We start from the raw sequence: 13,254 nt of genomic DNA, 5'->3' as shown, positions 1-13,254 counted from the left end.
ACAGTTCTTTTCAGAGGAGAACCAGAAGAGTTACTTCATCAAGGAAAAAAATTTATGCCTTTTCCAAGTGCTATCTGCTGCCTAAAAGTCATTCCTAGATGCACTGTTCTAAGAAACATGGTTGCCTCTAGTAGCTTGGGGCATAAGTACTGTGAGAAAACGTGTGCTGTCAGCAGTTTGAGTTTCAGCATCGTGATAAAACACTTAGCCGATGGATCACTCCATATTTTCATCCTCCAACACACAAAGCACAGTACTTTTGTTAAATAAACTTTTGCCCAGCTTATCTACATCTGTTTTATTTGTCAAAGAACCAAGGATAACTTCAGTGTGCGCTAAAGTATTCTTTATTGGCCTCCTTAGTTGACCAAAACTTCTCTCTGCCAATCCTTTCTAAAAAAAGAATTTACTCAGCAGAGAGTTCACCCGTGAAAATGATGTTTAAAAACATAAATGTCAACATCCTCACTTTCAAAACTATTACGAAGTTATCAGATGGCAGGGGCAGAGAACTATCAACAATCTGTTACCGTTTTATTGAGACATCCAAATCTTTTAGACAGTCCACAATAGTGCTTCTGTGCCTCTGCACGGCATTATGATCTGTCTGCACAGTCTTCAACAAAGATGTCAGAGCTACGTATCTGGATGAAACAAAGTTGCAGAAGAACAGAATTAAAATGTAAAATTCAGGATAGCTCTTTGCCTAAACAATGACCAAAAAAAGTCGAATGACTAAGGGAAAGCATACGTTTTTAAACATTTAAAAGAAAAGACTAAGTATAATGGCAACATTTTAAAGGAATAAAAGACACTATAATCTATAGTGGCAACCAGGAGAAGCCCTGTATTTAGATTTGCGTTCATGGTTAAAGTCCATTTAAATTTCTAAAGTCGATTGACTCAATTCTTTCAAACTCTTCCAAATAGTACAACAAAATAAGGATATAGTGTGCCTTTTCAGGCCTTAGCTTCAAATGCAAGAGGGAATAATTTCAATTTTATTATTTATATTTTCTCTTTTATTTGATACTGGTACCAAAACTGCCCCTACAAAAATTTGAGTTTAAGATCCAATTATTTAAAAATTCTTTTGGAAGGAGAAGACAATTCAGGGTACCACAATGATTATTTCCACATTTTTTTCATGCTTGACATGATAAGAAAGAAAATTTTCTCCTGATTGAAAGAGAAAAAAAGGGAAGCAGGATATACTACATAAGAGAAAGTAACAAAATAAAAGATAATAGTGATAAATTCATCTACTTTAAAAAACTAACTGGAATTCACAAACACATTCCAAGATTTGCAACCTGACGCTGTATTTTTCTTCTTAATTTAGAGCAGGGGGCAGTAAACTATAGCCTACCTGCAAAAGTCCAGCTCTCTGCTATCTAGTTTTATAAATCAATTTTTATAAGAACACAGCCACATTCCTTACATACATAGTCTATGGCTTCCTTCATGCCAAGAGGCAAAGTTGAGTAGTTGCCACAGGGACCTTAACACCAACAGAGCCTAAAATACTGACCATCTAGTCCTTTACAGAAAAAGTTTGCTGACTCCTGATTTATAGTAATAAATAGGAGTAAAAATTAAGCCATGAAGTAAATCCTCAAATTCTTAACAAACAGTAGTTTTAAGACCAGACTAAAAACAGAAATCCTGAGTTGAACTTCTAGATACGTCACTTAATACACATGTGATCTTGAGCAAAGCCACTCTTGAAAACACTGAATTTGTAATACCAAAATGCAAGACATTTTTCAGTTGACTTACCTAATATTCTTGTCATTGTTCAATAAGAAACGACCCAGGATATTTATGGCTAGGACCTAAAGAAAAACAGCATAGGTTAAAAATCTAGGAAAATTAAATATTTATATTGTTTAAGGATCACTTCCTGGCCTCTGATGGGTACAAACGATTTAAAGGAGTAAAAAATCATATCCTATTTCAAAAGTAATTACTGGAAGATTATATTTTAAAGTTTTTATATTGTTAGTGAAAGAATAATATTGGTACAGCCTCTTTGGAGGGAAATCTGACAATAACTATAAATATTCAAAATGAAAATATATCTTCTCCTTCAACGATGCCACTTCAAGGAATTTATCTGACAAACATACTTGTACATATACACAAAAATCTACTGCAGCACTATCTGTAATCACAAATGATAGGAGACATCCTAAGTCTCTATTAATGGCAAATTTGCTAAATATACTATGGCACACCCATACAACGGAATATTATACAGCCATTAAAAAGAGTGAATTCTGACTTATGTTACAACATGGATGAATAGAAGACATTATGCTAAATCAAATAAGCTGGACACAAAAGGAGAAATATCATACGAATACCATATGCTTCCACTTATATGAGGTACCTAGTGTAGTCAAATGCATAGAGACAGAAAGTAGAAGGGTGGTTGCCAGGGGTTGGGGGTAGGGGATAACGGGGAATTACTGTTTAATGGGCAGAGTTTCAGTTTGGAAAGACAAAAAAGTTCTGAAGATAAATGATGGTGTTGGTAGCACAACAACATGAATGTACTTAATGCCAGTGAGCCACTACAGACTTAAAAATGTTTAAAATGGTAAATTTTATGTTACGTATGTTCTATGAGAGTTTTTTTTAAAAAAATGAGAATGGTCAGGGCCAGCCTGGTGGCGCAGTAGTCAAATTCGGTGCACTCTGTTTCGGCAGCCTAGGTTCTCAGGTTCAGATGCTGCGCATGGACCTACACCACTCATCAAGCCATGCCGTGGTAGCAACCCACATACAAAAAATAGAGGAAGATGGGCACAGATGTTAACTCAGGGCCACACTTCCTTAAGCAACAAAAGAGGAAGACTGGTAACAGGTGTTAGCTCAGGGCCAACAACCCTCACCAAAAATAAATAAAAATAAAATGACAATGGTCTCTACATGTGAATATGGCCTAGCTCCAAGATAATGTTAGGCGAAAAAAGTAAAGTGCAGGACAATATATATGCTATGTTACCATTTTGTCTGAAAGATGAGGAGAGGAAAAGAACTAACCTAAGTTACTTTGGTTGTTATTTGGATATTGTAGTGTTAAAGACAAAAAGAACTATACACAAATACTGTACTGTAGTTAGTAAATTTGTTTCTTACAAGACTATGGGCTGGCAATTCTTATGTTAATAAATGATTAAAAGAATAAATAAATTCATGAAGGAGAATTCTTCCCTATGGAAGAATTCCAATTATTTAATAAGAAAAAAATGAAGAAAATAGCAAAGTATCATTAGAACACCACCCTAGTAACTGTTGTAGACAAGATCCTTTGATACATACTAAAATCAGTGGGCAAAAAGTCTGAGGAAAACAGGATATTTGCATCGTCTCAAAGCGTCTCCCCCAAAATATTTTTAATTACATAGGGAAAAATAACAACTTTAGAGTAGAAAGACACAGCAGACACCACCTTAATCAAATGACCAAGGTTAATCTCACCAGCAGTGAGACAGACAGTATGTACCTCCTGATATGATACTGAGAAGGGTACATCACTTCTGTGGTAGTCTCACCAAAAAAAACATAACTTCAATCTAATCACAAGAAAATACCAGACAGAGCCAAATTGAGGAACATTCTATAAAGTAACTGATCAGTACTCTTCAAAAGTGTCAAAGTCATGAAAGGCAAGGAAAGGTGGATAAAGTGTCACAGACTGGAGGAGACTAAGGAGACATGACAATTAAATGCAATGTGAGATCAAGGATTGGCTCCTGAAACAGAAAAAGGAGACTAATAGAAAAATGGATGAAATCTGAATAAAGTCTATAATTTAGTTAATGGTATGGTACCAATATTAATTTCTTAGTTTTGATAATTACACTATACTTATATAAGATGTTTACATTAGGGGAATCTGAGTGAAGAGTATATGGCAACTCAACTATTTTTACAACTTCTCTACACATCTAAAACTATTTCAAATAAAAAGCTTTTAAAATTGGACAAGAAATAGACATGTACAGACATTTAAATATAGATAAAACATCTCTGAAAAAATACATTAGAAAATGATAACAGTATTTCCCACTAAGGAAGAATTGACAGTCTACACATGAAAGCTACAGGCAGACATTTTCTTCGCTATGTACCTTTTGTATTGTCGGAGTTTTTTATTTTATATGTTTATTTATTAAATAAAAACAAATATTTAAGAAGAATAAATGAAGTCAAACATGATGTCTTGTTTGAAGCAATGAGTACAACTCAAATTGTGGCTCTAGTGAAAGCTTATTCTGAAATGATTCCTTCACTCAACAATGTCTATATATCCAACTATACCTAAGATCTTCCAAATTTTATTATAATCAATAGTAAGCCTTGTATGGGAGGGAGTGATACTTCAGATACCAAAAATACAGCATTATACATTCTGCATCATTCTTTCTGAAAGTTAATCTCCAAATGGAATTCACTTCCAAAGTACTAAAGTCCAAGCCAATTATTCTAAATGAAAAGTTTAGGGAGAAAATTTAAAAAGACTTACTCGCAGTCCACTCTCTGACTTAATATCCATGATAGTCAAAACCGTTTCATAAAGAATAGCATTTCCTACATTTTTACTAGTCTCTGTATTAGTGGCAACCTGAAAAGACACAGAGGGCAGTACATAAGTGATAAAATAATGCTTCCAAACAGTATCCAGAGGTAACAAGAGATATTTTGTGACTGATTATAGCCACCAATGAGGAAATACAAATAAAAATTGCTCCACATAATCACAGTCATTCTACTGCCTGCTAAACCACAATGAATATTCAAAATAATACAAGCCTGGTCTACTCACCTGTGCTAATATATCATTCATAGCTTCACTTGAGTCATCATCATTTCGTCCTAAAATTCTTAATAACCGCAAAATTCGTACCTAATGTGCAAAATATGAGAAATGACAACAGATTAAATCTGGCACAAAGGAACTTTGCTTGGTATGAAATTCAAATAACTTAAACGAAGTCTTAGATGCCACTAGAAATGGTCAAAATTCAAACAGAAGAATTTTAAACATTATCTTTAGAGAAGTTATATATGTTTCTACATCTTAATGAAGTTATTAGACAACCCATACTTTGCCACTCCATAGCTAAAGGATACTGCCAGCTGTGGAGATATATTATATTGATAAGTCTCTATGTAGTACATAATTTTGACTATTACGACTAATTTTACTCTATTAATCTAATAAAATACAGAATTGTATTACTATTCATTCATGTAATTAGTTTAATCAATTAACTACCAAATTTCTATCAGACACCAACTTAACAAGAAAGAAATGATCTATTTCAAAGGTATTAAATTCATATATCATTTATTTGAAACTTTCTTTCAACCTCACCTGCAAAAAGGGGTCACTGATACCAGAAACATCATGTTCTGGTGAATATCCGGACATGATGAGGTTCTTTAGAATACGAACTAATTGGGGCACAAGCTGCAGGGAAGACAGATGCGTCAAAAAAACAGTGAACATCAAAGAATTTCTCATAAATAGGCAGGTAATTGGCTTAGAAAAAGAGTGCAAGGGTCTGAGTCCAAGTAAATTCTATTGATACAACATACTGTTGATGTTAGATAAATATAACTTAGAAGTGTTTAGGCCAAAAACTCAAGAAGGAATATGTATTATATCTGAATTAAAAACAAATTATACTTTTTTACTCCAGAGTTATATATGCAAAGATATAACAAATAACAGTAGGTCAGAAAGCCTATGGGAACCAAATAAAACAGATTCTGCCTATGGGACATACTGCATATGTACTTTTACACAACTTGACAGGCCTAGGTGGCACAAACATGTTCAGTTTTTATCCATTCAAACATTTGGATGTAAAACATTATCATACCAAAAATACTGGTGGATCTTATTAAAATTTTGGTTTTAAAACATACTATCTCAGAGAAAAAAATTCTCTTAAGATAGGGCTAGTTATGTCCTTTTCCAACAAAGAACAGGGAATGCAAAAGCCTCTAACATTGACCAAGTGGAAAAGACAAGAAAAATTATTATCTTTCACCTTAAGAAGATACCAAGGCCATGAATAATTTCCTTTCCTTTTTCTTAACTCATGACACAATTTTCGGTAAAATTTAATTTTGGCACTACATTATACAAACTGATTTGTTGCATGTTTTCTTGTCTTATCTTACTTATGAAACTGTATATTCCTTATGGTCAGAATTCCCTTCTTGTCTTTCCCCTACTTTGTCCATTAGTGTCACAACACATAGTAGAGGCAATTTTACTGCCAAGCTGAACTTAAAGATGCTTTAAATATTATCATTCATTTCATTTCGTTGATCAGTCACTTAATATTAAAACCCTACTCCAAAATGTTTGCCATAATAGGAAATTTTCCAGTCTCCAACTAAAAACTCAACGTAGTTATATAAACAACTCTAAACACATAAAATTAAGAAGTGTCCAAAGTGAACTGAATCACACCTCTTTTGGAAGTAATCAGAACGGCCCCAATTTTGCTACAACTCAATCATTTTTTTCTCATTGTATTCAGACACTGTCATCTCCCTATTCCCCAACTCTAAAAGGAGGTTGAGATTGAAATAAAAGCCAAGCTATGCCCAAGGTATGTACTCAAGACATTCACAACACTAAGGGCACTTCTAAATACACGAGAACATAGTCTTTGTGAATTTAAATAAGTTTGGCCATAACACTTCAGAATTAAGTGATTCATAAGTTACATAAACAAAAATCTAATCTGAACAATTCCAAGATTAAAACAAATCTAAGCCGTAGAGACATGTAAATTCTAAACAGAATCCTCATTAAACCTGTCAGCTGTGGGTCGATTTATATTAGAGGTATGAATAATATAATTTTACAAAGTTCTTTAAAATATAATCAAACCAGGATCATCTAGTTACCAAGCTCTGCACAAAAAGTGGCTCACCTTGCAAACCTCCCAATGGCCTACTTTTTTGTACTATATATATGCCTAATGATTTTTTTAATCTAGTTTATTTCTTGGAGAAGTCCTTTTTCCTTGGGCTACTAAATTTAGAAACTGTTTTATTCACTGCCAAAAGACCAGCACATCACATAAGATCACCCTGGGACGAAAAGCACAAACGTCTAAGTGTTCAGCATACAAATTCTTGGAACCCAGTTTTATTTTTCAGACAAAAATGCAAATTACTAAAACTGATGACAAGACAAACAAAATAAGATGACAAACGGAAAGGGTGCAGCCATGAAAATCAGTTGATGCCTACCCACTCTACCTCAAAATCCTTTTAATATTCTAAAACTTCTGGTAAGATTAAGTGCAGATAAGAGGGAAATAAAAGCTCTAGTCTGAACTGAAAGCTCAGAAGAACACATGGAGCTTTTTAAAGTATGAGGTTACTCACATATGACTCTAAAACATCTACTTCAAAAAGAAGCAGTGTTTTGTGTCAAGGCTCCAAAGTGACCTGGAATTGCTATCACCAAAGCCACTGGGAAACTGCTCAAAGTTTCTCAAGTGAAGGAAGATAAAGGAAAGGCAGAGAAGGAGGCTTACAATTCAGGAAAGGCTGCAACTGAAATCCAAGGCTGACTCTGGAGTAAGGAGTTTAAGAGACAAGACAAAAACTGGACTAGGGAGTTAGCCAAAAGTGCTAGAACAAATAACAGTATTAAGCACAGCTTCAGCATTAGTATATTTTTAAAAGCCACATTTGTGGATGGATACACAAAAGCTACTAAGGACCTAACATCAGCATGCACCATCTAAAAGAGGGTTAATTCTTACCTTTTCATTCTAACATACAGCAGGATTCCAAACAGACAACAGGAACAAAACATATAAAGCAAGCATTAGGGACAGATACGGGTCTCATACTATTTTACAATAATTTAATCAAGACATGAACATCTAAGGGGGGAAAAAAAACCCAAAAAGAACTGCTATTAGAACCTCATTAGATCTAAAGTACAAAGTAAGCCCCGTTTATGGAGTGAACTGCCCTCTATAAAAGGAATTAAATGTACATAACTACCCAAAGAACAGTCTTTCTCTGAGTTCTCCTTACTATTTCCTTCTAAAAGTAAGTGGAAAAAACAAAAATTTCCACTTTAGAATGCTATAAGAAAGAGAGGGAGGGAGGGACTTAAGAAAGCTAGGGACTTCCTTCACAGGAGTCAACAGCCTAAAACGAACAGTGGGGGACCCTGTGTTACGTAAAAGTAATGGCAAACTTCAGTTTGGAGTTCTCACCTTAAAAAAAATGGAAATTAAAAGAAACTACCTGCCTTAAAAAAAAAAAAAACATATACACAAACACAATTCCTGTTTGTAATTTGACCTCAGGTTACATTTCCTGACTTCAATGTGAAAACAGGAGATAAATCACATGAGAGATTACTGTCTGCCAACAATGAGAGAAGACTTCTATTATGAAAGGGAAAACACTGTACTATTGCCAGCTCTTATAAGCCTGAATCTGGCTTCCAGCCCTACTACACAGCAGGGCTGGGTAAGTCCTTTATTCAGCTCCATAGCTTCCTTTCAAAAGAAAATTCATAAGTGAGAAAAACATGTACTTTTCAGGAAAATTATTTTTCAATCAAGAAAGGCTTAGGCATACAGAATGGCACTTACCTTTCTGAAATGTGCAAGCATGTCTGGGCTTCGCTCACACATTTCTGTGAGGAGGACTACAGACGTGTGAAGGACACCTGAAAGAAAAGAGCAAATGAAAACTAAAATTGAGGCTATATTATTCAACCTCATAGAACAGGGCTTTGAGTTCTGAAGGTCAATTCCAAAAGGATAGTTGCCACTTTTGCTTTTTAATCTCCCAAAGAATCTAAGCATTGAGGTGAATACAAAGAAGGTATTTAACAGATGCTTGCTGATTTAATAACTGGTCAAGTCAGTCAAATCAGAAGATTTTAAATTATGTGACCAAAATAATTGCTAAAAAATTACAACCAATACATATGTCTCTCCATCTGAGAAGATCCATTAAAACATGCTCACAGTCAGTATAAGCTAGGTATCATCTGCTCCACACTTTATCAATAAGCTCTTAGCTGCGTTCTGATAGATAATTTGAGAAGCAAAAATCTTAACAGGATTTTAAATTTCCAGATAAAATGTATGAAAACTCCAAGGTAACTGTGGATGACAAAGTGAATTTGCTTGTTCCAGAGTAAAAAGAATCTCACAATAGTTTTCACTAAATAATAAATAAGTGCCCTAACATTCATTTGTTCAAGTATATTTTGAGCCTTCTAGACACAGGACTGAATTAATCAAATTAAATATATCTTACCATTTTTTTTCTCTTAGCATTTAGGACACATGAATTTTCTTTACTCAAAACTTGTTTCACTGACTTCAAAATAAGAATAAAATGTTTGGGAAAGAATAGCCACATTCCATTGAATTTCTCTCCAAGTGTTATATAAATATATCTGAGTTCCCAGTACAAATTCCTGTTACACGTAACCTAAAAAAATGTTCATAAATCTTACGCTCTTACCAGAAGGCAATAAAGAAATAATTTTTCTTCTATTATAAAATAGTCAAGAAATCAAAAGGTTTTATACGTGAAAATCAAGGCTAGGATCATTTGTACATTGCACTGAATTTTTGTAACTGAATAGAGTACTTTTAATACAGTAAAAGAGGACTAGAGATGAAAAACAAGTTCATTATTAAGGAATCAATCTCTAATCAGAAAACTAGGATATGAGAGTAGAAGACAGATCAGCCCTTTTCTGGAAAAGTATCTAAGTACCACAGAAAGCCAAGTCCACTGCGCTGAGACAGAGGCCAACACTGCCTAAGCCTGTCTCCTTCCCTTGCTCCCTCAGTACTTCATCAGTGCATCCAAATCACATTACCATGGTTCTTTTCATTCAATAAATTTTTTGTTGCTGGTAAAAACATCTCCATAAGTTCAGGAACCTTCCTGATGACATGAACAGCACATAGTGCTGCCTATAAAAAAAATAAAAAGGACAAAAGATTTATTTCAATTAAGTCAAGGCTTATAAAACAGTCTTATAAAAACAACAAAAAACATTATCAACCAGTTGATCTACTAGAAAAATAAGGAAGAATGAAGTTAGATATCAGATTTATTATTTATTAACTGGTTAGGGCTTTCCAATTTATACTATTAATCGCATTAATGAGAACCTCTAGCTCACCTGTCCCTTTGTTCACATATTGCTAAATATGTGGACAAAAACTTTTTAGACTAGACCATGGTTAACATGACTTTATCAAACAAGTTAAATATAACTCATGTGGAGTTTTGGCAAAGTAAAAAATAAAGACTTCCATCTGTGATAATCATTCTTCTAAGATGATCAAAAAGTTTTATAAAAACATCATGCAATTCAAAGATGTATACTGCAGATGCTTAAACCTGCTGTTACTTTTAATAATACCTATACCTTCCTCAATGCACTCTCTGAGGACATCAAGAGAATCATTTGTAAGCTACGTAGCTAGTCTCTACTAAAGAAAAGATGGTCTTAGCTTGTTCACTGGAAAGAAAGGTACATTCAAAGATTAATTTTTGTTACTCCCCTGCAAAGTAAGCATAACTACTATTTGTTGGAGTTGAATACCATGCAAGTTTAGATACATTAATAAGAAAAGATTTCAGCTAATTCTTCCCATGTTCTATTTGGAGAAAAAATGACTTTTCTCTTAATCTGCACGAATGTTTTATTTAATTAAATAATATACTTTCTGAACAAGAGCAGCTTTCATATCCTTTAAGAGAAAGGACTGGCTTTGGGCTGCAGCTATCATTAAAGTATATGATCCTGGAAAAGAGCTTGGCCCTTTCAATGTCTCTGTCTCACACTGTTAACATAGAGGGACAGAGACCATTTAATATAGAGGTACCATAAATGCTAACCAGAGGATAGCATGTGCTCACTTCTTGGAATTCTAAATTTTATACCTTTTGTTTAAGAAGGCTTTAGGGTTCAAGGACATAAAATAAAATGTTTATAGCAATAAATAAAAGCAGATAGAGAATAAGATCATTGTCTTCCATTACTATTCCATTTAGACACACCAATTCTTCCATTACTATTCCATTTAGACACACCAATTTTAGAAAGTGTGTTCTAGATCATTCTCTAATAATTATCTAGGTCCCAATGGAACTGCACTTCCAGAGATTCAAAGGCCCTAATACAAAGGCATGGGCACTAATAATTAGGATAAAAGTAAAATTTGTAAAGATCTGTTAATTATTACTTTGTCTTAATACTGTCTAGAATCAGGTAATTTAGGAAGTAATTAGGTATGCCATCTAGGATATCGAGTAACATGTGTTTATAAATCATTGCCTTGCAAAAAGATGAATAAAGAGAAGAATTAAAGAGTTCACAATGACTTATCAATTGGAGAGTTAATTCAAAAAAAGCTCTCTAAAATTAGTACAAAAAATAGATTTTGATTTATAAACACTTGACTCATATACAATCATTAAAAATACATTTACCGCACAAAGAAAGATATGTTATATTATCATCAAAGCTTTCAACAATGAATAATTTGCCTTCTCATCTCCATAATACTCCCTAATCCAAAGACAGACATTTGGTTTCATTAAAAGTTACCTTTTTTCTTAAGTAAGAGTTGGAGGTTTTCAGGAGTTTCTCTACCTCTCCTGCAAGATCTCTGCACATCTCTGAGGAGCCCATGCAGCCGAGGGTACAAAGTGCTAGACCCTGCACATACTGCGTGCTGTGGTTAAGATCACTGCAAAAGAAAAGAAGGTGAAAATGAACACACTCTGCCTGGTGCTCCCCATGAAGAAGCTTCACAATCTAATGAGGTGCTCAGAATGATTCACGATTTCTCCAATAAGAAAAATAATAGGATTATTTGTTGCAAAAAAAGTTTATTCTAACTTTATTACATATTATCAATACAGTAAACTGACAGTCCCTCCTAATAGGCTTACAACCCAATGTTTCCAGATACCAAAGCAACAGAAATTGGACAACACGTTATCTGTTGGACAATAAAGACAACCCACTTTAGAAAACTCAACAAACCATTGAAACTAAAAACTAGTAATGATAGCAATATGAAGCATAATTGTATCTTTAAAAGATTTTTATTTTCTAAGATTGGCACCTGAGCTAACAACTGTTGCCAATCTTTTTTTTCCCCTGCTTTTTCTCCCCAAATCCCCCCAGTACATAGCTGTATATTTTAGTTGTGGGTTCTTCTAGTTGTGGCATGTAGGAGGCCGCCTCAGCGTGGCCTGATGAGTGGTGCCACGTCCATGCCCAGGATCCAAACCAGCAAAACCCTGGGCCGCCAAAGCAGAGCACGCGAACTTAACCACTTGGCCACGGGGCCAGCCCCCTAAAAGATTTGTAATATGTTCTACTAACTACAAAAAAAGAGGAAGATATACATTAACCAAAATCTTTTTTTAAAAACATCAGAAAACACAATCTCTACTGCTAGAGCACTTAAGACAAATTAAACATCACAACAGAAACACTCTGAAACCTTTGATCTTATGGCACAGTATTAACCTTCATGTTACGTTAATTTTTACACTTTTATTTATTCAAAAGAAGGGAAAAAATACTAACTAAAAAAATTAGCTATTTAAAATACCTTCAACTAAGTTAGATATTTATAGAGAGGCTCACTATCTGGTGATCCAGATACACAAAATCCTATTTCTAACAGGCATTGATTATTGTACAAAATTATTTCCAAACCAGTCAGGAAGTACACCTTCAGCAAAAGGTGAAATGTTAAAAGCTTGAACCAGTAAACTCATCCATATATTATAGTCAACTTTTACACTCAGAAGCTGAAGTATTATAAGTTACGCTACTTCTACCAGCTTTAAAAGCATTTTAGTATCCTTTAGTGCAGCGGTTCTCAAAGTGTGGTTAACAGATCTCTAGAAGTCCCCAAGACTGTTTCAGAGAGTCCATGAGATCCAAACTATTTTCACAATACTAATTCGTTATTTGTCAACCATACTAATATTTGCATTGATGGTGCAAAAGCAATGGTGGGAAAAAACTACTGGTACATTAGCAAAAATTAGGGCAGTGGCACCAAAGCGTACTAGTAGTCATTGTATTCACTATCACACACTCACAGAGGAAGAAAGTTAGTATCATTTAAGACTGCCCATGAAAAAGCAGTAAAAATGATTAGTTTTATTAAATATTGATTCTTGAGAGCA

The 13,254-nt window shown here is 34.2% G+C and overlaps 1 protein-coding gene and 1 non-coding gene across 4 annotated transcripts in view; both read right to left on the bottom strand.

The window, feature by feature from the left end:
* AP1G1 (adaptor related protein complex 1 subunit gamma 1) overlaps window positions 1–13,254 on the bottom strand; it is a 71,658-nt gene that overhangs the window by 22,855 nt on the left and 35,549 nt on the right. For 2 of the 3 annotated variants that reach the window (XM_046681774.1, XM_046681775.1), the window contains exons 4-12: window positions 11,651–11,792; window positions 9,908–10,004; window positions 8,658–8,734; window positions 7,809–7,817; window positions 5,387–5,482; window positions 4,835–4,915; window positions 4,535–4,633; window positions 1,780–1,835; window positions 531–644 (exon numbers count right to left, since the gene is read on the bottom strand). In XM_046681774.1, the coding sequence (XP_046537730.1) occupies window positions 531–644; window positions 1,780–1,835; window positions 4,535–4,633; window positions 4,835–4,915; window positions 5,387–5,482; window positions 7,809–7,817; window positions 8,658–8,734; window positions 9,908–10,004; window positions 11,651–11,792 (771 nt within the window). The remainder of the gene's footprint in view (window positions 1–530; window positions 645–1,779; window positions 1,836–4,534; window positions 4,634–4,834; window positions 4,916–5,386; window positions 5,483–7,808; window positions 7,818–8,657; window positions 8,735–9,907; window positions 10,005–11,650; window positions 11,793–13,254) is intronic. The other variant, XM_046681776.1, reaches the window with a different exon arrangement.
* On the bottom strand, window positions 161–246 carry LOC124251645 (small nucleolar RNA SNORD71). Its single transcript, XR_006891836.1, has one exon. It is a non-coding gene; the product is annotated as a small nucleolar RNA SNORD71 (small nucleolar RNA).

This window comes from Equus quagga, chromosome 13 (genome assembly GCF_021613505.1).
Source record: "Equus quagga isolate Etosha38 chromosome 13, UCLA_HA_Equagga_1.0, whole genome shotgun sequence".
Taxonomy (NCBI): Eukaryota; Metazoa; Chordata; class Mammalia; order Perissodactyla; family Equidae; genus Equus; species Equus quagga.
This window is presented reverse-complemented; position numbering and strand designations above follow the sequence as displayed.